General features: G+C 46.9%; 1 protein-coding gene across 1 annotated transcript in view; it reads right to left on the bottom strand.

Moving 5' to 3' along the window:
* The window catches only part of SYT2 (synaptotagmin 2), a 224,737-nt gene that overhangs the window by 95,331 nt on the left and 102,129 nt on the right, over nucleotides 1-27,277 (bottom strand). The window contains exons 3-4 of the mRNA XM_073561058.1: nucleotides 18,734-18,886; nucleotides 10,702-10,874 (exon numbers count right to left, since the gene is read on the bottom strand). Of these exons, the coding sequence (XP_073417159.1) occupies nucleotides 10,702-10,874; nucleotides 18,734-18,884 (324 nt within the window). The 5' untranslated portion in view covers nucleotides 18,885-18,886. The remainder of the gene's footprint in view (nucleotides 1-10,701; nucleotides 10,875-18,733; nucleotides 18,887-27,277) is intronic.

Genomic DNA, 27,277 nt, shown 5'->3' with positions numbered 1-27,277 from the left:
CTCCTGGTGGCCGAGGCCTGGACAGCAGGCCCCGAGCCCGAGGGCGGCGTGACAGTCCATCGCCTCCTAGTGGCTGAGGGCGGAACAGCCGGCCCCGAGTCTGACGGCGACGTGACAACTGCATTGCCCTCGCAGTCTACTGAGCCAGATTCTGACCCTGATGAAATTCAGGTGCCCCTTCCTGCATACTATACCACCTTACATGGTGACACAGAGGAAGGTGCAGATGAAATTGAAGAGGAGGAGATGGATGATCCAGTTATTGACCCGGATTAGCATCTATTTGGGGAAGAGGGTGCCATTGGCAATAGCTCAGAAGAGGAGGAGGATCCGCAGCAGGCATCAACATCGCAGCTGCAGTTATCTGGCAGGCCTGTAGCAGTCCAAAAGCGTGTTAAAAAACAAAAAGAGTTACAGGACAGCTTGGCCAGATGGTCAAATTAGTACAGCGTGCAAGCCCTAAAAATTTTTCCCATGGTAGGAAGAGTGCAGTGTGGCACTTTTTTGACCAAAATCCTATTAATGAGGTAAAGGTTATCTGTAAGAAGTGTGGAAGGACCTTTAGCCAAGGGAAAAATCTCAGAAATTTGAATACCAGTTGCATGCTTAGACATGTAAACACCATGCACTTGCAAGCGTGGACGGACTACAAAACCTCAGGTAGCACACGTGCACCTGCTCCGACTGAAGGTAGCCAGCAACGCTACATCGCTTCCCCCACTGTAAGCCCACCAGCTAGCACACCATCAGCAAGAAATGTTGAGGTGTCGTCTACAAGGCCAAAGCAGTCAGGGGATCACAATGTTTTTCCAACGAAAGACTGCATCTAGGACACACCACCACCATCACCATCACCAACCCCCTCTCAGTCCGCCATGTCCACCGCTAGTTCCACCATATGCAGCTCTCAAGTCCAGCTCACCCTAGCAGAGACTCTCACCTCATCCTCTCATCCGCATACACTGGCTTTGAACGCCTACATTGCCAAACTGATCTCATTAGAGATGATGCCTTTCCATTTGGTGGAAAGCGCAGCGTTCCGAGAACTCATGGCCTACGCTGTCCCACGCTATGACCTACCCAGTCGGCACATCCCTGCCCTCCACATGCATGTGAAACACAGCATTGTCCATGCACTCAAACAATCAGTGAGTGGAAAGATGCACCTCACAACAGATGTATGGGCCAGTAGGCATGGCCAGGGCCGTTATGTGTCCATCACTGCGCACTGGTGAATGTGGTGGATGCAGGGTCCACAGGGGCCAGCGGCGGTGGGACAGTGCTGCCTAGCCCACGGTATAGGCCACAGTTGGCTGTAGGCTTTCAACCCTCCGCCTCCTCCTCCTCCAGAAGCGAAAGCTCGTCGACAGAGCGCAGTCGCACGAGCACTCCATCCGCAGCTGCCAGTGTTACACACGAGGTGTCCCACTGTCGAATAGCTAGTGGTAAGCGTCAGCAGGCTGTTTCAAAGATGATGTCTTTGGGCGACAACAGACTCACCGCGGAGGTACTGGCCGACTACTTGCAGCGAGTAACTGAATCATGGCTGGGCAGTCTACATCTTGAGCCAGGCAAGGTAGTCAGTGATAACGGACGTAATTTTGTGGCGGCCATAGCCCTGGCAAAACTCAGACACATACCTTGCCTGGCTCACACCTTGAACCTGGTAGTGCAGTGCTTCATAAATAATTATCCGGAGTTACCAGCCCTGCTCCATAAGGTGCGAAGACTGTGCTTGCATATCCGTCGCTCGCCCGTAGACACCAGTTGTATGCAGAGGCTGCAGCAATCGCTCCACTTCCCCAAGCACTGCCTAATCATAGACGTTGCAACAAGGTGGAACTCCACCATGCACATGGTTGAGAGGCTGTGCGAACAGAGGCAGACTGTAATGCATTTATGGGAGGATACACGGGCAGGCAGTTTGAGGGCAGACATCGAGTTGTCGGGTGTGCAGTGGTCAAAGCTGAAAGACCTCTGTAAAGTCCTTCAGTGTTTTGAGAAATGCACATGGCTGGTAAGCGCAGACGATGCCATCATAAGCATGAGCATCCCACTTATGCGTCTGCTCATGCAAACTTTGACGCACATTAAGGATCAGGTGTCTGCAGCGGAGGAGGAGGAGGGAAGCCTTGATGACAGTCAGGCATTGCCTGCTCAGGGAACTGTCCTGGACGAGGTGGAGGAAGAAGAGGAAGAGGAGGAGGGGGATGATTATTTTGGGGAAGAGGATGCTTCTCAGGGGGCAAGAGAAAATGTTGGCTTGCCAAGGTCAGGTACAGGGTTTGTGCGTGACTGGAGGGATGTGGATTTGGCAGAACGTTCTCCTCCACCCACCACTGGCAGTGCATCATTGACACCTGGAACATTGGCCCACATGTGTGATTATCTCTTGCGGATCCTATAAAGGGACCCCCACATAGCTAAAATTATGAAGGATGACGACTACTGGTTGGCCAGCATCCTCGATCCACGCTATAAAGGCAAATTACAGAACATCATGCCACAGGAGAACCTAGAGCTAATATTGGCGAACAAACAAGCAACTCTGGTAAACCGTTTGTTAGAGGCATTCCCAGCACACAGCAGCAGTGCAGGTTCTACCACGAGCCGTGCTGGGCAATATGGAAGAGGTGTTCGTGGTGCACACAGCTGAAGTGGCGTTGGAGACAGGGGTTTCATGACCATGTTGTGGACTGATTTCTCGAGTACCGCTCACACAACTGGTAATACTGAATCGATTGCAACAGACAGGAGACAGCAGTTGTCAACTATGGTTCAAAATTACCTCTCCTCCCCTATTGTTCTCCCTCACAGTTTATTCCCCTTAGACTACTGGGCCTGTAAACTGGACATCTGGCCTGAATTGGCACAATATGCCTTACAGGGGCTCGCTTGCCCTGCTGGTAGTGTGCTATCAGAAAGAGTCGCGAAGAAATCGCGCAAAAAAAACGCGCGTTTTCTGGGAAGGAGTCCAGTTTCAGGTGTCAGGTTTTAAACACTACGTGGGCACATAGCCTTACAGTCCCCAATGTGAAATTTTCAGACTTGCACTAAACATCTCTTAACTGCACAACTTACCAATTATGTTTTCCTCCTTACTATCTGTAATCTTACTAACAAATGTGCTTTATTGAAACAAGAGACATTGTTTTTCACTAGGTCCAACAAAAGAGAAACTGCGGTACCAACATGTCCACAATTTCAAAGAACAGGCAGATCCTCCACTTGATACACTGAATAAGTAACATCCATACTAGTGAGATAAAAAATATTCTGATGAATGTCTTCCTACCACCAGATCATTATTGATCAGAAGTGATGAAGAGCGAAACTCAGTAGGTAGACAATGTTAAAGATGACCCTATTGCTAAAGCATAGTTTGAGTTGTTCGTAATGGTTCCAGATTCTATAAAGATAAATCACAGAGAACAGGATATGTGATCACTAAGCAGAGCGAAGTACTGCAACCCCATACCACAATAACAACAACTCCAACCAGGGATGTCTGCGCAGGAGGCAAAACTGAAGGCACTTCCTGACGAGTGTAAGATGACTAATGATAAAACTGCAAACGAGTACACAGGTTTAAGGTATGCTTTTGGTATCGCTCAATTTTATGTTGGGCCTATTTGATATAACAGAAACTTTGTTAGGTCTCCAGGCAAATCAATTAGAAATGCAGAATCAGTAGCACAATTGTTTAAAGCTCTAGAACAGTGTTTCTCAACTCCAGTCCTCAAGACCCACCAACAGGTCATGTTTTCAGGATTTCCTTAGTAATGCACTGGCGATGCTATTAATGCTTAAGCAGGTGATGAAATTATCACCTGTGCAATACTAAGGATATCCTGAAAACTTGACCTGTTGGTGGGTCTTGAGGACTGGAGTTGAGAAACACTGCTCTAGAATGTTCTAAACAGGTTGCCATTATCAAGGTGCAAGTGAATGCAACGGAGACCGCACCTTAAAGGGATCCTATCAGCAGGATTATGCATAGTAGTAACCTACACACAGTGACTGACAGGTCGGTGCCGTTATACTGAATAAAATTATACCTTGGTTGATGAAATGCGTCTTGTGGTTGTTTCTTAATCTTTATATTCAGTTTGTAGTTAATGATATTCTCATGCCCTAAGGCGGGGTTGGTGCTCTGATTAGATATTCATAATGCAGACTGCTGACAGGTCACTGATCCCTCACTGACCTGTCCCCTAGTTTGCATAATGAATACCATCACATACTGAATATAATGAAAAAAACCCCACTTCTGCAGGCAGTTGCCGGCCGTGGCCCCTGCGCTGCAGCATAATCGCATGGTTACTGTGCATTTAATCCCTTTTGAAGATTTACTTGAGCAAAGAAAAAAAAGAAGCCATTTTGAAAATGGGACACAGGGCGCCTGCACAGTAGCAGCTATCGGTTTGCCTAGAGAGCCAATAGCTGCTGTTGCGCAGGCGGCGCCATCTTGGAGGACTTTTTTTTGCTTCTCCAACAAGTAGGAAACAGCAGCTATCGGATCTCTATACAAACCAATTGAGATCCGATTTTTTTTCCCTCACTCAAGTAAATCTGCTAAAGGGATTAAGTGCACAGTATATTAGTTAAGTGCACAGTATGTTAGGCGCCGGGATTCTCCCTCCCCACAGGATGGATTCTAAGCCTTGTCTTCTTCTGCAGTCTCCCATTCAGTCTCGATCGCAGAGGATTCTGCTGAGCAAAGACATCAATCTCGGCGTCTTGCTCAGACTCGGGCTGTGAGCATGGTTACCTCTCCAGGTTCAGTTATGATAACTGACAATAGAAAGCGACAGGCAGTCATTCCTGAGACTAAGTCCAGCATTCGCTCTACTGAGCATGCTCATGAGGTGGCACTGGCGACCTCTCATTGGTGGTCGGTCATCAGCTGCTCAAGTCCTGTGCCAGCTCCGGATTGGCCCGTGAGCAAGATCCCGTCTGATTGGCACAGTCTATAAAAGGATCTTTGGCGTGCTCGTCTGTGGGCTAAAATCATGCTTTCTTGCTGAGTGTGTGTAGGTGGGACAGTTACCACCCTGTGTGCACGTGTGCCGTCAATAGCACTGCTTGTGTGTTTCTAGACAGGCAGTGTAGCGTGGGAACTCCCGCTTGAACCTAGCATCTGCACCGGGCGTCCTCAGGCGCAGGCTCAAAAGCCACCAGGTGTCAGAGCAGGTTCAATCACCAGCATAGTGGTGGGAGAGTTATAGGGACCGCACTAGCGTCTAATAGACTATGCTCCTGTGACGTCGAACAGGGCATAGCTTCGAGTGCTCTCTGTTCGTGTGCTGCTCTGTGGAGTAACAGTCAGGAACGTTGCACTCTGTTCACACTGAGTGACGTTTAACTTCGGTGTGTTTACGGTGTTTGCTCGCAGCTTCGCTCCGCCATTGTCTTCTAGCTGCTGTTTTTCCATCACCGCATGGTGGACCCCGGGTTGCGATCACACCTTCTCATAATTTACATTTGGTGCAATCTGCAAACCCTAACACAATTACCATGCGATTATGCTGCAGCGCAGGAGCCACGGCCAGCACCTGCCTGCAAAAGTGTTTTTTTTATTATTCAGTATGTCATGGTATTCATTATGCAAACTAGGGTGCGGGTCAGTGAGGGATCAGTGACCTGTCAGCAGTCTGCATTATGAATATCTAAACAGAGCACCAACCCCTCCTTAGGGCACGAGAATATTAGTAACTACAAACTGAAAATAAACTGAAAATAAAGATTAAGAAACAACCATAAGACGCATTTCATCAACCAAGGTATCATTTTATTCAGTATAACTGCACCGACCTGACACTGTGTGTAGGTTACTACTATGCATAATCCTGCTGACAGGATCCCTTTAACGTCCAATGATGGAAACAGTCTGTCATTGGACGCCTCCCCCTGTTTAGTGCGGGCTGCAGCGATGAGCCTGCACCTTTTCCGGGACATGACAGCTGATCTGATCAGCTGGCATGTGCCCAGAACAGCCGTGGGTGAAATCGAGATTCACCTGCGGCTGTTAACATGTTAAATGCAGCTGTCAAACTCTGACAGCGGCATTTAATATTCACGCGCAAGAAGCGCGTCCTTTTCTTCTCCCATCGGCGCCCATGTCACATGACCGCGGGATGCCGACGGGTTGGCATGACAACTAGGGGTCAGGAGAAGACCCCTGTGGTTGTCATTGCTGGATCGCTATGAGTGCCGCCTGGTGGTCGGTGCTCATAGCAAGTGAGCATTTTTGATACATAGAGCAGGGCTTTGTTTTAATCAGACCATATGACATTCTCCTAATACTCTTCTGGATAATCCAAATGCTCTCTAGAAGACTTCAGATGGGCCTGGACATGTACTGGCTTAAGCAGGGAGACACGTCTGGCATTGGAGGATCTTAGTCCCTGGCAGCGTTTTGTGTTACTGATGGTAGCCTTTGTTACAGTGGTCCCAGCTCTATGCAGATCATTCACTAGGTCCCCCTCCATGTGGTTCTGGGATTTTTGCTCACTGTTCTTGTGATCATTTTGACCTCACGGAGTGAGATCTTGCGTGGAGCAAAAGATCAAGTGAGATTATTAGTGGTCTTGCATGTCTTCCATTTTCTTATTATTGCTCCCACAGTTGATTTCATCACACCAAGCTGCTTGCCTATTGCCGATTCAGTCTTCCTAGCCTGGTGCAGGGCTACAATTTTGTTTCTGGTGTCCTTGAACAGCTCTTTGGTCTTCACCATAGTGGAATTTGGAGTGTGACTGTTTCAGGTTGTGGACAGGTGTCTTTTATACTGATAACAAGTTCAAACAGGTGCCATTACTACAGGTACTGAGTGGAGGACAGAGGAGCCTCTTAAAGAAAAAGTTACAGGTCTGTGAGAGCCAGAAATCTTGCATGTTTTTAGGTGACCAAATACTTACTTTCCATTATAATTTGCAAAATAAATCTTGCCAAATCAGACAAGGTGATTTTCTGGATTTGTTTTTTTCATTTTGACTCTCATAGTTGTGGTATAGACCCGGGTTTCCCAACTCCAGTCCTCAAGGCCCATCAACAGATCATGTTTTCAGGATTTCCTTAGTATTGCACAGGTGATAATTGCTTCACCTGTGCAATACAAAGGAAATCTTGAAAACATGATCTGTTTGTGGGCCTTGAGGACTGGAGTTGGGGAACCCTGGTATAGACTGTCAATAACAAGGGAAAATTTTCCCCCTGTATTGACATTAGTATTTGTGTCTAAAAGGTAAAAAGGAATAGCATTCAGTCCAGGTGATGAGAAAAGGAAAAAAAACTTTATTCGGCCATGATACAACGGTTCAACCAGTATTGGTCTTTATCAAGTTTTTCTCTTTCTTGGATTGACTACTATTTGTGTCTGTCAGTGTCTGTTAAAGGGGTTGTGCGTTTTTGGAGACTTTTTTTTCTTTAATGCATGCAATTGGGATAAAAATTATTTTTGCAATTACGTTTCACTGAAAATTTTGCACACCGTTTGCTTCCTATAGCCACTGATTACAATGTCTACTACTGAGCTGACTGAAGAATGATTAATGGGGCTGGTCACATTTTCATTGTAATGTGTTAGGCCGGTTTCACATTAGCGCTTTTTAAGCGCACGCACGGCCGGGGGTAGCTCCGCCCCCGAGCCGGCTCTCTGCCCGGCGTGCCCGCCCCTTGCTTGTAGCGCCGCCTCCTAGCGGACAGCGGCGCCTGCGATCGGCGCACCCTATCTTTAGCATAGGGTGCGCAGATCGTGCACAGGCCGTGCGCTAGTTGCGCTTTGACCTGCGCTGCGCACTTTTGACGGTGCGCCGTGCGCGCCAAAATCCGAAAAGTTCGATTTTGGCGCGCACGGCGCACCGTCAAAAGTGCGCAGCGCAGGTCAAAGCGCAACTAGCGCACGGCCTGCGCACGATCTGCGCACCCTATGCTAAAGATAGGGTGCGCCGATCGCAGGCGCCGCTGTCCGCTAGGAGGCGGCGCTACAAGCAAGGGGCGGGCACGCCGGGCAGAGAGCCGGCTCGGGGGCGGAGCTACCCCCGGCCGTGCGTGCGCTTAAAAAGCGCTAATGTGAAACCGGCCTTAGGGACATGATTTTGTGGTATGTACTATTAAAAAGGTATGACAGGTTGTCCTTTTGCTCTTGTTGCTCTCCTTTTGCTCTTTCCTTACACACTGCCCAGATCTTCAGTCCATGCAATGTTTGCTGGTGGAGCAACATGTGACCAGATTAGTTACACTAGGATGGCTAATCAAATGAACAGCTGAATGTAATGTCAAGTAAAAGGCAGCTCTAAGGCTGGTTTCACATTAGCGTATCTGTGCGAAGCGCATGATCCGCATGCGTCATTCGTACATATAATTAACATTGTGGGCTGCTATCTATTGCACTGCCACTAATGGATTACAATGGGTGAGATGTCCTTAAATCTGTGTATGCTTGCCAGGACTAAGTTACATTTTACATAGGGTGTAATTATTTTTCTCTTTGTAAGCACATTTTTGTGACTATGTACCCTATTATATGCTATGACACATATATATTCATTGTGTATACATCCCTCTGTTTTTTGGTCATTTTGATGTTTGGCAGCTTGAATTATCTATTATAAATCCAGATATTATTGAACATTATATTATTGTAAGCACTTGTTGTTAGTTGTACATTATATATCTCATGCCCTGTGTTTTGGTGGATTTGTGCAATAGATATCTTTTGACACTGTGCGCCATTTCTTTATTATGTGAGTCATTGCTATTACTTTTGTAATAAAGCTTGTTTATATGTTTCTACAATTTTAGACTTTGAACTCTACTGTATGTTTCTTGTGGAGTGTCCACAATTTATAGTCCATAACTATTTAAAATGACACAATTGGGAGTCAATTTATTGTTTGCAGTTTGGATGATATTGATTGTATATATTTAACATTGTGTACGAAGGGACATGTGTTCACATGCGGATGCGTATGCTTGTGTCGTTTCGCGGTGTGCGGCAGTGTCTGGCGAACGCAACATGTTGCATTTTTTCAAGCGTCAATTATGCGCAGTCATGCGCATGCCGATGGGTGCGTAAAAACAACGCATTACTGTCTATGGGAACGCATTAGTATGCAAGGACATGCGTACGCACGAGTTCGATCTGCATGCATACTTCATAATGAGCAGGTCATTGGGTGTCTGGTGTCAAGGAAATTCTACTGGAAAAGCATTGGAAATATCGAACGCATGCGCATAAACAACTCAAACACATGCAAAAACGCATACAAACGCATGCACATGCAGCTTTTTTGGCGTCATGCGTAAGATGGTGTGGATAAAAAAACACTGCGGAAACATGTGTTTGCATGCGTTTTTGCATGCGTTTGCGCTAGCAGATGTTACACTGGGCACAGAAACGCTAATGTGAACCTAGCCTAAGGCCACAGATTACTGTCATGCTCATTGGACGAGGTAATGAGAACCGTTTCGCAGTATGTATACACTCTGAATGCCTCCATGTGAGATATGAGCCATAAACTTGTTGTTGGCTTTGTATTATGGTCCAGTTGGGTGCATGAGCTATTACTACTTTACATGGTTTTCTCCAAAATGCATTAGTGGAGAGTAGCTTTGCTGGTACCACCAATACTCACCTGTTTGTAGTATATTATTAAATAAGGATTGGATTCCCTTATGATATATGAACATGGTGTAGTTGTGTGAAGTGTTTTGCAGCATGACTGAGAACTGCGCAGTTAACTCAGAAAATAGCTGTTGAACCAAGGGAAATCATGGGAAAACCGTGTGCTCCAAATTTGCACAATGCCTTAGAAACACAGCCCACATTCACTAATCTGATTGCGCCAGAGATGTCTTATAGGTCGTGCCTTCTTTAACGTACAAATCAATTTCAACAAATTCATCATTGTTTTGCACCAATTAGAACAGATTCCAAAGTGTCTAGAAAAGAGGCCGAGGTTTTGGAGTGTCTAAAATATCTAACTGCAGTCATGAGAATACAGTCTGATAAAAGTTAAGAACACCCTCTTTGAATTCTATGGTTCTACATATCAGGACATAATTAAAACAAATCTGGTCCTTAGAAGGCCTTACATTTAAGTAAATGTGATTCAAAAGAATAACAATACATGACAAACTACACCATTTCATTTTTTATTTAGTTAAATCTAGGCTAAATTGCAGACGCTTTTTCTAATTGCACCGTCATAAACTTGAATGATTAACATGCTAACAGAGGCCTTTAGAGCCTGAGCTGTTGCTCTTTTTTTTGTTTTTTTCTTACTTGATTTATGCTGGTAACTCCTCCTTTACTTTAAAACAATCTTTGGAGGTAGATTCTCATGCAGATCAATGTCTGGGCCATGCAACTTAACTTGCATATAAGATAAGGTATCATTTTTATCATTTTATTGAACTTTCTATGACATGCATGATCATGCAGACAGCTTAGAACTGTTGATCCTACTGATAGATCCCCTTTAATGTACTAGTAAACCAAGCGATTAAGAGCTCTGGTTAACAAAGGGGAGTCCAAATGAGAGTTCCCGATCTTTAACAATTATAAGGCCTGAAGTACATGTTGATAGGAAATATGTAAAAAAAAAGTGGAATATTTTAAACAGTGTTTTTTTAAAGTATAATTTTCCATGAACACATGTTCAAAGGAATGTTATTGTTAGTAGACATTATTGTTACCTGCCCGCCAGATCCTTTCATATCCTTCATATTCATTGCATTTTTTGACCCTTTTCCTTTCTCCTTTTTTCCTTTCTTCTTCTTACAGCAGCATTTCTTACATATACAGAAACAGCAGGTGATGATCAGCAGCCCAGCTACCACTGCAATAGCTATGATGGCCCATGGAGGTACTATAAGTAAGGAGGTATAGTGAAAAACAAATTAGAACTTGTTTTGCATAACATGTACTAAAACAAATGTGTGTAATGTAAGTACCTATATAAATGATACAGGAAAAACATATATCTTTGTAAAGTGTGAGCCAGTAGATAGAAAAATACTTTGAATTGAGAGTCCTCAGTGGTTAATCCTTTTTAATAGCTAACAGAAAAGATGGTAACAAATTGAAAGCTTTTGAGACTACTCAAGTCTATTCATCATGCATAGACTAATACAAAATCTGAAGAATCACATATTTATACACAACACAGCACATAATTAATGCAGTAAATAAGACAAGTGATGTGAAGCAGAACTATCTTTAGAGGAGAGGGATAAACCGTTGTGGCCATAAATATTGGAACAGTTCATACATAAGGAGTGTGAAAGTTTTATTGTCCTGTGATTGAGGCCTCAGACCTAGACCTCAAGCAGCTTGAATTATGTGCCTCTACACTCTTCCTCCTGACTCTGGGACCTTGATTTCTAAGGTCTACTGTGAAGTTTCCACAATCAGTGATGGTTTGGGGAGCCATGTCATCTGCTGATGTAGGTCCAAGACCAAAGTCAGCAGCTATCTACCAGGAAATTTTAGAGCACGTCATGCTTCCCTCTGCTGACAAGCTTTTTGGAGATGGAAATTTAATTCTCCAGCAGGACTTGGCACCAGTCCACACTACCAAAAGTACCAATACCTGGTTTAAAAACAACAGTATCACTGTGGTTGACTGGCCAGCAAACTCGTCTGACCTTAAACCCATAAAGAAACTATGGGGTGTTGTCAAGAGGAAGATGAGACACCACACCCAACAATGAAGATGAGCTGAAGGCTGCTATCAAAGCAACCTGGGTTTCCATAACACCTCAGCAGTGCCACAGGCTGATCACCTCCATGCCACGCCACATTGATGCAGTAATTGATGCAAAAGGAGCCTGACCAAGTATTGAGTGCACTTACTGAAAATACATTTTATTAGGCCAACATTTTGGATTTTAAAAATCATTTTTCAATCCGGTGTTATAAAGTATTGTAAATGAGATAATGACTTTTGTGATTTCATTGGTTATACGCCATAATCAACAACATTAACAGAAATAAACAATTGAAATAGATCACTCTGCTTGTAATGACTCTATATAATCTATGAGTTTCACTTTTTGTATTGACGAACTGAAATAAATAACTTTTTTATGATATTCTAATTTTGTGAGATGTACCTGTATCTATTTATCTGTGTAACATTGTCCAAGGATATTCTGAACTACACTACACCTTTTTTAATGTGGTCTAAAGACTCCTGCTTCAGTTTTTCTAACATGTATTCATCCAGTCTTCACATACAGTGATATCCATGTTTTATTTATTAAGAAACAAAAATCAAATGGAAAAGTTTTTAGTGGCACAAAAATAACTATACATATATTGAAAAAGTTTTGATATATTATGAAAAGTTTTTAATTAGAATGTGTATACTTGTACTGAAGGCAACAAAGCTACGAAGTAGCACATATGAAAGCAAGGAGTAAAGAAATACATGTGAAACAAATCAAAATATGTGTTAAAAAATAGATTTGGCATAATACCCCCCTTTTTACTCTGATAATGTGAGATAGCAGGTAACGGGAGATGCAGTGACGAGCAGGAGGCAGAACTAGAGTTAATGGGCTTATTACAGGGAATACTCCTCACAGGGAGATAAAGTGTTACTAGGGAGCAAACTTGAATAATATAGCATGGTAATAACAATGGTTCATGAAACGGGTAAACTTATCAGTCTGCTGATATCCTGGCTGTGTAGGCTTGTAATCCCACAGTGGTGTCCACGTAAGTGAGGTATGGTCTCTGGTGTGGTCATGAAGAAAGTTCAAGAAATTTGAAGAACTGGCTCCCAACGAAGGCGGCATATCCTGGCTCTCCTAAGCGAGGTCCTGCAAGCAAGTTCCCCATCTTCCTGTTGTAACCGTACCCACTTATCATGGGATCGTCCCAAGACAACCTCTTGGGTCAACACTTGCACCTGCTCCTGTGTAGCTGCCACCGTCCTGACAGAATCTTGGAATTTGGGAATCTCCTAATATTCTAATTCTTCATCTCGGTTGTGCCCAGGTTTCCCATGTGTCACTCTGGATAAGGCTTCAGCATGAGTTTTTTCGGCTCCTATCTTGTAGGCAACTTTATATTGAAACTTTGACATCCTAGCCACCCACCGTTGCTCCAGAGCTCCAAGTTTCGCATTTTCCAGATGGGCCAAAGGGTTATTATTGGCACGCACCAGTAGTTCAGACTCAGATAAGCATTCCGCAAACTTCTCCATCATAGCCCACACCAACACCAGCAGATCTGGTTTGAAGGAACTGTAATTGTCAGGATTTCGTTCGGAATTATGAAAGAACAGACTCACATAAGCGATCACCCTCTCTCTCCCGTCCCACATCTGTGACAATACAGCCCCAAGTCCATGCAAGCTTCCGTCGGTGGGAAGAATGAATGGTTCAGAGAAGTCCGCATAAGCCAATACGAGTGCTTCAGTCAACGCCTTCTTCAGAGCTTTAAATGCCTTTTCCTGATGGTCTCCACATTGGATAGTCTGGTTCTTGGTGCCTGAGGGTACTCCCTTTAAAAGTTCTAAAAGCGGGTTCACTATGCGGGTAAAATTTTTCATGAAATGCCGATGATACCCGGTCAGCCCCAAGAAAGCTCTGTCGTCTTTCACAATCGTCGGGATAGGCCAATCCTGCAGCGAAGCAATTTTCTCTCAAGACGGTTTCACTCCCTCAGCAAAGACAACATGACCCAGATATACAATTTGAGTGCGAAACAAATGACATTTCTGAGGCTTCACTTTTAAGCAGTGTCTTTGAAGGTGACTCAGCACCTGTTCCAGTCTTTGTAGATAGTCCTCAAATGAAGTGGCATATACGATGATGTCATCTAAGTAGATGAGCATGGCTTCAAAGTTCAAGTCACCTAAACACCTCTCCATCAACCATTGAAAAGTTCCAGGGACGATGGCCAACCCTAACAGCATTCGGTTGAATTCAAATACTCCTATGGGTAGTATGAAGGCCGTCTTTGCCCAATCCTGCCAATAGCCGCTGGCTAGATCTAACGATGGAAAAAAAATTGGCATTTCCTAGTGCAGACAAGGATTCTTCAGTCCTGGATAACGGATACGAATCTCGCACAATGCAGGTACTGAGTTTGCGGTAATCTACACAAAAACGTAATGTGCCATCCTTCTTCGTACTAACACGATGGGGGCAGCCCATTGACTTTGAGTCTCCCTTATGACACCTTTCTGCAGCATCTGAGTTAGCGTACCTTTCACCTCTTGATATAGCTGCGGTGGAATTTGCCGATACCACTCTATATGGTTGCCGCATTTTCAGTCGGGATCTCATGTGTGATTGCTGTAGTGCAGCCGAAATCATCCTCATGATGTGCGAACACATCCGGATATCGCCCCAGTAGAGCTTCCACCTGCTGGATCTGTAGCGGAGTAAGGTCTGCCAGCTCGGCCCGCATCAGCTCTAATATACGGCGCCCCTCTAGTATATGCTGGGGTTCTGGTGTTAGAGACATATCTACAGCCACAGTCCAAGGGTCAGTCTGTTTCACTGTCAATTGCACGACCTGTGGTGATATCAATTCTTCTGGCATGCCCAGAATCGGTGCCACTTCATTTTGGGGAGATAGCGTGATGTTAGCTTCTCCCAAGTTGACACAGCATACTGGGACCGTCCCGTCGTGTACAACGGCTAGCGTTTGTAGAACAAGGAGCCCTAAAGGGTAATTGTTACATAGTAGCTGGCTCGATCTGTATCTCAACTCCTTCTAGAGGGGTACAAGCCCATACGGGCAGGGCAAGCATGGTCTGTCCCGGTGGCAAAACGAGTCTAGCAGAGGCTGGTACAATCACTTTTCCCAATGTCCCTCCACGCCTGAGCTTGAACCACACGGAGTAACTGTTGGAATACTCTCCTTTGGGGAGTGTGCGGGCTCCACTGCTTCAAAGCAATATCTAATTGCTTCTGGATGAGAAGACTCCCGATCTCCTTCAGCACGTTCATCCCCAGGGTGACGGCATGTCTGTTACCTGCTTCCACAATGGTTAACACTACTCCCTTCTGACCCAGGTCTTTGCCGCAGATGGAAATTTGCATACAAACCACCCCTGCAACTGAGATGGTTGAATGATTGGCAGCTGTCAATTTTCTCTCTGTGCGCCACTCAGGCCGCATTGCCTCAGGAAAGTGTTGCCGGAAGTAGGTTTCAGACATCGTAGTCACCTGCAAACCAGTATCCACCAGACAGCGTACTGCTCCATTTCCATTTCGGCTCAGACGAGAGGGCATGTAGAGACTAAATTTGTGGTAATTCTGATACTCCTTCTTGACTGTTCAGGCCCCCGGGCGGCATCCCCCAGGCTCAGAGCCCTCTAGTTTAACGGACGGCGTGTAAGGGGCCTACTCCGTCGTGTGCACTCCCGAGCCAAATGTCCGGTTTCTCCACAATTATAACAGGTGAGAGGCCTCTCTCGACAGAAGAACCTTGTTTCGGGTCGAGGTTCAGGGTCATCTCTGCCCCCTGAACAATTTGAGGTACCTACTGACTTTTTTGCATCAGCCAACTCTCCTCGTATATCCTGGATTTCCTTCCGCAATTCCTCCACCCATTGTGGTTCGGTGACCATGTTCACAGATACCTCCCCGCTCCGGACCTTCCCTACTGGGACTGTCACCCCCTGCTCTTGCCCATGTGTGGGTGCTTCGCTTCCTATCTCAGACAAGGTCATGTGGGGATTTACCCGCAAGCGCTCCCACAATGCCTGTTTCATCAGCACATCTCGCAAGCTTGTCACCAATTGATCCCACAACAGTACATCAGTAGGCCCTATGCCTATGCCATCTTTTCTAGTGATAGCAGTAGGATCTTCTGAAGTGCGTTCATGGACTGAGGCACCATCTTCTCCTCCCTTTGCATACGGCTAAATAGATGCATCTGCAATTCGCCTACGTCTGTGGGGTCCCCATGGGTCTCCTCCAAGATTTGTAGTACCTTGTTAAAGGTGTCATGCTCTCTGGGGGGTCGTAACATAACTGAATCTCTGGCTTCTCCATCTAGAGCCATCATGGCCACCTTGGCTTCTAATGCAGGAGCCATGGGGTGCATCCTCATCATCCCTCTAACATGGTATTATTCCCCGTAAACTTAGGGAGGTTGCTCAACATTGCCCCTAAGGAGATACTGCACCTAGGGCTCACCCCAACTGCTTGATCTGCCGCCTCTATGCTGTTAGACTGCACTGTGCCAAGTGTGAGAGAGCAGGTAACAGGGGATGCAGTGATGAGCAGGACGCAGAACAAGAGTTAACGGGTTTATTACAGGGAATACTCCACGCAGGGAGATAAAGTGTTACTAGGGAGTAAACTTGTCAGTCTGCTGGTATCCTGGCTGTGTAGGCTTGTAATCCCAAGGTGGCATCCACGTAAGTGATGCGTGAAGTCTCTGGCATGGTCCTGAAGAAAGTTGAAGAACTGGCTCCCGACGAAGGCGGCGTATCTTGGCTCACCTAAGCGAGGTCCAGGTCGATGTACGTGAGGTGACACAGTCTGTGGATCCACCGAAGCGTGACTCAGTTCATCGGTGGAGGCGGGGGTGAAGCTACCCAGCTCTGTACTAAGCACCAGGTCATTTTTAGGCCGCGCACCCGCGGAAATCAGCGGAATGGTGCGAGGCGGCTTCTCAGTGTCAGGAGTGAACGGACACCCAGCTACTTGTTGCTCACAGTCAGTGTGCGCATAGGCCGGGGAAATACAGTTCGGGCCTGATCTATTGCGTCACTTCAAGGAGAGTGAAAATCCCTTCTCCTGCTGCGCACTCTGTCTTCCCGCCAAGTCTCCCACTTTCCTGCACACCATCTCTTTTATCCCTAACATGCCCCCTATTGTCGAGTGCAAAGTCTGTCCGGGTCAGAAAGCTTCCCCCCCGGCAACAATAGTGACAGCCCCAACAGTTCCAGAACCGGCGCAAGAGAGGTACCACCGGCCCGGTCCATCTTCCTACAATAACAGCTTTGCACCCACCTCTGGCATTATTTCAAGCAGCTTCATCAGATTCCAGTGAAGTGGCGTGTGTCGTCAAGAGTTCATTTGGCAAATCACCGGTATTTTAAACAAGTGTGTTCTGCTGAGACACTGTTGGTAAACAGTTCCAAACAGTGCTAAAACCTATTCTATAACTGTTATGAGCAAGAATATGTCAAGAGCTACTTAAATGAGTAAAGAGAAAAGACAGTCCATTGTTACTTTAAGAGATCAAGTCAATGTGGAAAACTGTTGGAACTTTGAAGGTTATCCCCAAGTGCAGATCTGAAAACCATCAATCACTACAATGAAAGGAGGAGCACCACAAGATAGGAAGATGAAAAATTACCTCTGATGCAGAGAATAAGTTCAATAATATGCAAATTAGCAGTACCTTAGATAACTGCCCTCACAAATGATGCACAAACAGTAGAAGTAGAAGACTGATGTCAATACCAACTGTCCAGAGGAGACTGCAAGAAGCAGGCATTAAGGTTGTTTGTTGCAAAGAAGCCACTACTGAGGACCGCAATCAAGAAGAGACTTGTTTTGGGCCACGAAAAACAAGAACTAGACATTACGAGGAGTGATGGTATAGGGGTGCTTTGCTGGAGACAACATTGGTGATTTATTGCAAATTGAAGGCACACTTACCCAGCATAGCTTCAACAGCATTCTACAACAACATGTCATTCAATTTGGACTGCACTTAGTGGGATGATCATTTGTATTGGAACACGACAATGACCCAAAATATCTCCAGGCTATGTAAGGGCTACACTATCTGACCAATAAAAGGAAGGATTGAATGCTGCATCAGACGACATGGTCTCCTCAATGATTGGACTTCAACCCAACTAAGATTAAAATGGTTTGGGATGAATCATAGATTGTTAGAGTTGGAAGAAACCTCAAGGGTCATCATGTCCAACTCCCTGCTCAATGCAGAATTTACTAAACCATCTCAGACAGATGTCTGTCCAGCCTCTGAGTGAAGACTCCTGTTGAAGGAGAACTCGTCACCTCTCGATAAGTTGCACCTTAGAGTGAAGGCACCATAGCACTTCTAGGATCGCCTTCAAGACTGTTGAAAAGCCATTCAAACTTGTTTCTTTACTACTTTCTTCCATAGGAGTGGCTTTGCGCAACATGCAGCCTGGCATTGTTGAGCCTCCTGTGACAGTTTCGAGAAATAGCCATACTACTTGCATTCCTAGTACACTAACAGCTCAGCTGTCCCAGGAGCCATTTTTAAAATAATGTTGCCAGGTCACATGTTGCTTCCACCACTGCGAGCAGACTGCGTGGACTAAATGTGCTTTCATAGCAGCATCTCTAGACTGGACTCTCATCAAGCTCATTGACTTCACTGGTTGGCAATTGCAATGACAGCTGCCAGTAATGGATCTTGATTATGTAGATATTAGCCCATGAGGGCAGGATCCCCATCCCTCTGTTCCAGTTTTCCAATTTTATTACTTTATTTTGCATATGTTATATGTACTGCATGTAATATGTGTATAACATTTTTCACATGTACAGCATCCTGAAATTTATGGTGAGATAAAAATAAACAATAATTTGTGAGATCAAGTGCATCCAGCAGGCAGATCATTCCTCAAACAACCACCAATAATCTCATTGATAGCATTCTAAGGTGTGTAAGTGTGTGAAATTCTGTATTTGGTGCTCATACTTGATACTAAATAAATGAAGATGGTTTTCAAATTTTCTTTACACTTACATGGAATCTTTTTTATTTGATTCATAAGTTCCTGTTCAAATTTTCTGTATGTGTCACCACTTTTATCACCAGATTCAGCAACTGTGGTGCTATTCCCTTGGGAGACAATAGGGGGCTCCGTGACGTTTGACATCTTGGACTCGTTCACCATGGCTGCAAAATCCATTTAAGAAATTGAAACAATTCATTAATGCTTGCTGTATGGGTGTCAATTGTGAAGCAAAACATAGCAAAATATTAAGGTTTTAGATAAGGAATCAATTAACACATGAGAACCCTTAGACCATGCTCCCACTTTTTTCCACTGTTTATTTGTGTGCAGAAAATCTGCTGCAAAGTAGATGTTTTATGAAAACTTCTGTCCATTGTGGGTTTAAAGATGCAATGGAGCTCTCCTTTTTTGTGTTTTCTACCAACAAGCTTTAATGGCGAGCCTAAAAAATGCATAAAGATGTAATTGTAAAAAATGCTAATTTTGCATGTGCAAAATCCCATTGTTTATGCACTAAAAATCAAGTTAGAAAAATCTCTATCAAATCAACAGCAAAAAAAAAATCATGAAAATGCTTTAAAAAAATGCAATAATCAGAACAGCTTGTGTTGGTGTTGACACCTGGAGAAAATGTGAAAAAAAACCGCAATGGATAGAATGCATGATATCCTGAAAGATAAGAAAAACACGTTAGATTATACTCACCGGAGGGGGCGGTCCGGTCCGATGGGTGTCGCGGTCCGGCGCCTCCCATCTTCATACAATGCCGTCCTCGTCTTCCCTTCCTGTAGTAGCTCCGGCGCAGGCGCACTGCTCTGCCCTGTTGAGGACAGAGCAGAATACTGCAGTGCGCAGGCCCCAGACCTCTCCCTCAACAGGGCAGAGCAGCGCGCCTGCGCTGGAGCTACTAAAGGAAGGGAAGAAGAGGACGGCATCGTATGAGGATGGGAGGAGCCGTACGAAACCGCGACACCCATCGGACCGGACCGCCCCCTCCGGTGAGTATAATCTAACGTTATTTTCTTATCTTTCAGGTTACATCGGGGGCTTATCTACAGCATTACAGAATGCTGTAGATAAACCCCTGATGTCAATGCCGGCAGCTGATAGGGCAAAAAAAGGGTGACAGATTCCCTTTAAAGGGATATTCCCATCTCCAAGATCCTCTCCCAATATGTAGTAGGCGTAATAATAATAATGTTAGCAAATACCTCCAGTTAGAAATTTAGTATAGTTTTTCTGATTCACTATGTCTCTTTCTTCTTGTGCAGGCATTGCAGTACCTTAACTGTCCATGGTTATGACCATTGATATAGTGACAGTTAGCTAGTTGCAAGTGGACTCATAACCACGGTCGGTCTGGCCTGGTGGGGTGCCGGCGAAAAACCCTTGCAGGAGAGGGGAGAAAATTTAGTTAAAAAAAAAAATTTGCGGGCCCTTTAAAAGCGCGAGGGAGCGCGCACGCAGCTTGACAGCCGGGATGCCAATACAGTGGAGAGCAGGGCCAGGGAGCAGGAGAACAGCCGGGGTCAAACGCACAGCATCGACACAGGCGGGGCCGGCGTTAGGGGCAGGCACCTGCCTAGGGCCCCCGCTCCCCAAGGGGCCCCCAGCTAGCAGCACATCACGCAGCCCCCCCGCGCCGACTCCCCCCACCGCCGTTCACAGCAATGATGGAGAAAGTGTCAGCAGACACTCTCTCTCCCATCATTCCCCGCCTCTGACACACAGTGGGTGTATGATGATGTCATTGCGCTCTCACTGTGTGCCAGCCAGGCAGAGCAGGAGACAGGAGACAGCTGGGAGCAGCGCGGGCACAAGGAGAAGGTGAGGAGTGGTGTTTTTTTTTATAAATGTAACAGTGTCTGTGGGGCCATTCTCGGGGGGAGATGCGGCATACCATGGGGCTGTGCGGTATACCATGGGGCTGTGCTGTATACCATGGGGCTGAGCTGTATACCATGGGGCTGTGCGGTATACCATGGGGAGGCAGTGCTGTATACCATGGTGCTGTGCTGTATACCATGGGGGGGCAGTGCTGTATACCATGGGGGGCAGTGCTGTATACCATGGGGGGGAGTGCTGTATACCATGGGGGGCAGTGCTGTATACCATAGGCAGTGCTGTATTCCATGGGTCGGCAGTGGTGTATACCATGGGAGGCAGTGCTGTATACCATGGGGCAGTGCTGTATACCATGTGGGTCTGTGTTATATATCATTCAGGGCTGTGCTATATACCATGTGGGGCTGAGCTATATACCACGTGGGGCTGTGTTATATACTTTGTGGCTGTGCTATATACTATGTGGCTGTGTTATATACCATGGGGGGTACATTATACATTATATTCTATGGGGGAGGCTGTGTTATATAACATGGGGGGCTACATTATATTCTATGGGGAGGTGGGCTGTATTCTATTCAGGGCTACATTATATTCTAGGGGGGCTGTGTCATATGTATTATATTTTATGGGGGGTGATCGCATCATACTCAATGAGGGGGCTACATTGTATTCTATGGGGGTTGCATTATATTCTATGGGGGGCTAGATTATATTGTATGGGGGACTATAATACTTTATGAGGGGGCTACATTATGTTCTATTGGGGCTGCATTATACTTTATGAGGAGGGCTACATTGTATTCTATGGAAGGGCTACTTTATACTATATAAGGGGCTGCCATATTGTTAGGCGTCGGATTTCTACCTTTACTCCGCAGGGATCCAGACCCTCACATTCTGCAGTCTCCTGCTGTTTATCTACTGCAGAGAATGCAGAGGAGATTGCCTTGCAGCAAATCTCTCCTGAGGCTAAGTCCTTCTGTCCTCCTACTGAGCATGCTCATGGGACGATCTCCCATTGGAGATCGGGAGTCATGTGCTCAGGTCCCGCTCCAGATCTCATTGGTCCATCTCAGACAGCTGGAAGCTTGCGGAAGGTCCCGGGTGCTATAAAAGGCGCGCATGGCTGTTCCGCCATGCACTAGTATAGACTTGCTGCTGTGTGTATGAGGACGGATGTATGATTCTGGTGACTGACTCATTATAAAACCCCTTCCCTCTGATATTACGTATGTGGTAAGGGACTGAGTTAGAATCAGTGCCAGCGCTCCTCTGTTGCAACATCCCCAGCTGCTAGCATTAGACATTGCGCTTGCGCCTTAGCCTTGTCGTTTAGCAGCAGTGTCCACGCCGCGCTGCAGTAGCAGCCCCTTTGCATCCGCAGTTGTGACGCTCCACACACGGTAGGTCTAGACGGACGTAGTGCCGCCATCTTGGGCTACTCCTGTGACCTGATACCGTGTGTGCGTTTTTACTGAGTACTGTGACCTCAACAGGCTCAGTCTTTTGTGTTTGTACTTATTTGGCATCTCTGTGAATTAACTGAGATTGCTCTGCACACCTGGGTGAAGTTTAACCCTGTGCGCATTTCTGCCATATTGCTCCTGCCACCACTTAGCAGCGGTTATATCACCTACTGCACGGTGGACCCCGAGCGGCGAACGCACTTTATTATTATTTTTATTTAGTGCGTTCCGCCGTTCCTAACACATATATTCTATGGAGGTCCTACATTATACTATATGAGGGGGGGCTGCATTATATTCTATGGGGGTTACATTATATTCTGTGGGGTGGCTACATTATGCTCTAAGGGGTGGCTGCATTATACTGTAAGAGGGGGGCTGCACTATATTCTATGGTGGTTACATTATATTGTATGGCGGGGCTGCATTATACTCTGTGGGGTGCCTGCATTGTGCTCTATGGGGTGTTAGGGCTGGCGGAACGCACCAAATAATATAAGATGGTAATGAGGTGCGTTCGCAGCCCGGGGACCACCGTGCAGAGATGGTAGACTGCTGCTCGGTAATGGCGGACGGAAACTGGCTGTATAGCAAACACACACAGGTTAACTTCACCTGGTAAATAGGAGGGGGACCCTGTTGCTTCACAGGGCCGCGATACTGCAGAGTGAACGCTAGTGTTTTGGTCACAGGACTTTGCCCCAAGGACACGGGGTTAGAGTCCCTCTAGACCCACTAGCGTTCAGCGCCGCAACTGTGACGCCAAGGAGAGATCCTTACTAAAGGCTGTGCCCTGTTACCAGTCACAGGGTGCAGCTGATAGGTGAATATCGCACGAAGTACATACAGCACAGCTCTGACGGACGCCACTAACCAGACTAAGCTTTGGTCTGGAAAGCGCATTAATGGCGCACGGCACCGCTCTGACTGAAGTTGCTGAACGTGCGGTACCGTAGTGCCTAATGTAGCGTGGTGCACACTGGCACTAATATGTGATAGGAGCTGGGAGCATTGCGGCACTAGGCAGTGCCACTACTTGGCGCTGACTCGAAACTCTAGACCCTACTAACATGCGTATCAGAGGGAAGGGGTTTCATATTGAGTCAGTCAGCATTTCACAAGCATCCATCATCACACATACCACTACAAATTTCAGACTATACTAGCGCACGGCCGTGCGATCCTTCTATAGGCACAGCCTTCCGGGACCTTCCTGATGGCCCAATCAGACCTGCTTGAGGACCTGAGCATGTGACCCCCGACCTCCAATGAGAGGTCATAGTAACATAGTAAGGCTGAAAAAAGACATTAGTCCATCCAGTTCAGCCTATAAAATTCTGTCAGAATAAATCCCCAGATCTACGTCCTTCTAAAGAACCTAACAATAACTGTAAGATACAATATTGTTACGCTCCAGGAAGACATCCAGGCCTCTCTTGAACCCTTCGACTGAGTTCGCCATCACCACCTCCTCAGGCAGGGAATTCCAGATTCTCACTGCCCTAACAGTAAAGAATCCTCTTCTATGTTGGTGGAAAAACCTTTTCTCCTCCAGACGCAGAGAATGCCCCCTTGTGACCGTCACCTTTCTTGGTATAAACAGATCCTCGGAGAGATATTTGTATTGTCCCCGTATATACTTATACATGGTTATTAGATCGCCCCTCAGTCATCTTTTTTCTAGACTAAATAATCCTAATTTTGCTAATCTCTCTGGGTATTGTAGTTCCCCCATCCCCTTTATTAATTTTGTTGCCCTCCTTTGTACCCGCTCTAGTTCCATTATATCCTTCCTGAGCACCGGTGCCTAAAACTGTACACAGTACTCCATGTGCGGTCTAACCAGAAATTTGTACAGAGGCAGTATAATGCTCTCATCATGTGTAACCAGACCTCTTTTAATGCACCCCATGATCTATGCGCATGCGTCGGTTAACTAAGCCCCGGAAGTATTTTGCTGTGTTCCGGGGCTTAGTTAACCGGCGCATGCGCAGTCCGGCTTCTCGACTTTGCCCGCAGTTGGGCAAAGCATACTGCGCGTGCGCTAGCTATGAATGTTTAGCGCACGCGCAAAAAATGGCATACACCTACTCCAATTCAGCAATCACCTGCGGACGGCAGGCAAGGATGGGGAGGCGGCACACATCGAGAACACCGCCCATCGGACCGGACCGACCTCGTTTTCATCGCCCGCCAATACTATGTACACATTTGGACAGAATTTCCTCTGGGTGGATCAAATCTTTGTTGTTTCCATCATTATAATATATGTGCTAATGTAACGACGCTGTGTTTGGACCTTGATTCACGGCGTTACTCTGCATCTCTGCTTTAACCCTTCGCTCTTTTTCCCTCTAATGTGCTGGAATGCTGTGGTCAGTTATTTGTGTGGATGCTGCCCAGTGTCCAGCACCGCCGCATAGCCGTAAATGCGTGCGTGGTTCCTTTGCGCTGCATGACCACCCCTGTTTGTGTGGTCCCTGGCAGCCACCCGTGGGTTAATAGGTCTGCTACACATTGCGTGTCTTACCATGTGTGTTCAGGCTTCAGCTTCTGCCAGGTGTCCTTTGCATTGCGGATTATGTTCTGTCTTGCTTAGGGCACGCGCGGCCACATCTCCCTTCCTTTTATCAGGAAAGGGTGTGTGCTACAATTGCTGCTTCAGCCTATGGCTGTGTGGCAGCTCCTATATAAAGGTCCCTCCCCCCTTTGGGGCGTTGCCAGAGCTCTGCATTGAGTTCCTGAACCTTGCCATGTGAGTCTGTGTTCTGCTCCTGCTCTGATTCTGTTCAGTTCTGGGGGAGCTGTTGCTCTTTATCCCTCTGTGAACTGTGTCTTGTATCTTGGCCTGCTCTGGGGGCATAATACCCAGATCACCTTTCCTGGAGGCTGTATATCCAGGCCTGTCTGAATTGTGTCTTGTTTCTCTGTCTGCTCTGGGGGCAGTAATACCCAGAGTGCCCTTCCTGGAGGCTGCATATCCAGGCCCCGTGTATGTTATGTGTTGCTTCCTGAATCCTGGATCTGCTCCTTTACCTGACCCTGTCTGAACTGTGCTCACTGTGTGATGTTCCTGAGGTCCTTTCGTGCCTTGAACCCTGTGCCCAGTGACTGAGACTCTTTGTTACCTGACTTTCCGTGATCTAACCTGGGTTCATCTAGGAAGTAGGAGTCCAGTGTGTCCGCTGAATTTCTGCTACTCAGTACTCAGCTGGGGATTCGGTGCAATTCCCTGCCGGCTCCTGTCCAACCCGGCAGGGTTTGCACCAGACCGCTTGGGTTCCTTTCTAGGTTGCTTCCAGATGTCCGGAGCCTGATGACTGTGGTCGCTCATCCGGAGCCTTTCATCCACGGCCTGATGTCAGGTGTCTGACGACCCTTTCCAGATGTCCACCTGATGTCCTGATGTCCACCTGGTGCCCCGATGTCCAACCCGGTGACCTGATGTCCAGATGTCCTGATGTCCACCTGGTGCCCCGATGTCCGACCCGGTGTTCCGATGTCCAGCTGGCGTCCAGATATCCAGATGTCCACCAGATGTCCTGATGTCTGATGTCTTCCTGATGTCCACTCCGTGTTCCTGATGTCCACTCCGTGTTCCTGATGTCCACTCCGTGTTCCTGATGTCCACTCCGTGTTCCTGATGTCCACTCCGTGTTCCTGATGTCCGACCTGAGTCCGGATGTCTCTCTGAGTTCTGATGTCCAGCCTGCGTCCAGATATCCAGTCTGTGGTTCTGGTGGTCCAAGTTGTGCTCTTAAGCCGGTCCCATTCTCCTTCCTGGATGGAATCCTCCTCCATGGTTTCCGGGAGTTTCCAGCTCTGCTCCCTGGTGACGGTCCCACCTGCGAGTCCTGGATCTGACCAGCCTATGCCCGGTGCTGTAGTGCCACCACTCTTGGACCTGCGCTATCCGAGTCCTGTTCTGTTGTACTGCCGGTTCCCTGAGGTCTTACCCGTGATGACCTCTGCCATCATCTGAAGTCCACCTGTGGTCGGCGTCTGACGTTCTCCTGCTGTGCCTGTGCTACGCCCGTTGCCGTACATGCGTGCGTGGATCCGCTGCGCTGCATGACCACCCGCACGTGCGGTCCCCCCTGGTAAGTCCGTGCCAGACAACCTTGGACCGCGTCAACTCATGATGACCTCCTGCTTCGCCTGTCAACCTGAGATGGGTTTCCTTCATGATGTGCCTATTCCGGAACCTGGTGTTTCTCTGTTTTTGCCTTCTTTCAGTAAACTTTATTTTTTCTTCATACCTGAAGTTGTGCGGTGTCTTTTAGTCCTGCTTATGGCCATCTTGTCCACAAGCTCAGCTGCCACAGACCCCGGTCGCAACCCTTCCCTAGTCCGGGTAGGTCCGGGTCCCACCTGTGGTCCAGTGGGTCCACATTCCACGACCGCCTGGGACGCATACCCCGTCATCGTTATAGCTCGACGACACGGGAGCGTTGGCTGTAAGCCACGCTGCGTCAGCGATCGTAACAGTAAGCTCTGGCCATGGATTCCGCTGAGTCTTTAAGGACTGCAGGACATTTCCGAGCCCCGCCTGGTGAGCGGATTAGACAGCTCGGACTCCACATAGTAAGTAGACTAAACTGCTCTATTGCCTGCATGGTCTGCGAATGAAATATTTTTAAGCATTGGACTCTGCTGCTACTGTGTGAACTATGGTTTGTCCGCCAAGCCCAAGTGAATTTTCTGGATTTTTTTTTTTCTAGCTTGGGTCTTCAGAAGAGAGGGCCTGAGGAAGGGATATTGTAACGCCCCTGTGTTTGGACCTTGAGTCACGGAATTACTCTGCATCTCTGCTTTAACCCTTCGCTCTTTTTCCCTCTAATGTGCTGGAATGCTGTTGTCAGTCATCTGTGTGGATGCTGCCCAGTGTCCAGCACCGCCGCATAGCCGTACATGCGTGCGTGGTTCCTCTGCGCTGCATGACCACCCGTGTGTGCGGTCCCTGGCAGCCACCCGTGGGTTAATACTGTAGGTCAGCTACACATTGCGTGTCTTACCACGTGTGTCCAGGCTTCAGCTTCTGCCAGGTGTCCTTTGCATTGCGGATTATGTTCTGTCTTGCTTAGGGCACACGTGGCCACACCTCCCTTCCTTTTATCAGGAAAGGGTGTGTGCTACAATTGCTGCTCCAGCCTATGGCTGTGTGGCAGCTCCTATATAAAGGTCCCTCCCCTTTGGGGCATTGCCAGAACTTCGCATTGAGTTCCTGAACCTTGCCAT

Source organism: Dendrobates tinctorius, unplaced genomic scaffold (assembly GCF_039654945.1).
Source record: "Dendrobates tinctorius isolate UK_male_01 unplaced genomic scaffold, ASM3965494v1 ptg000312l, whole genome shotgun sequence".
NCBI lineage: Eukaryota > Metazoa > Chordata > Amphibia > Anura > Dendrobatidae > Dendrobates > Dendrobates tinctorius.
The sequence above is the reverse complement of the archived record's forward strand: the minus strand, read 5'-3'. Positions and strand labels throughout refer to the sequence as shown.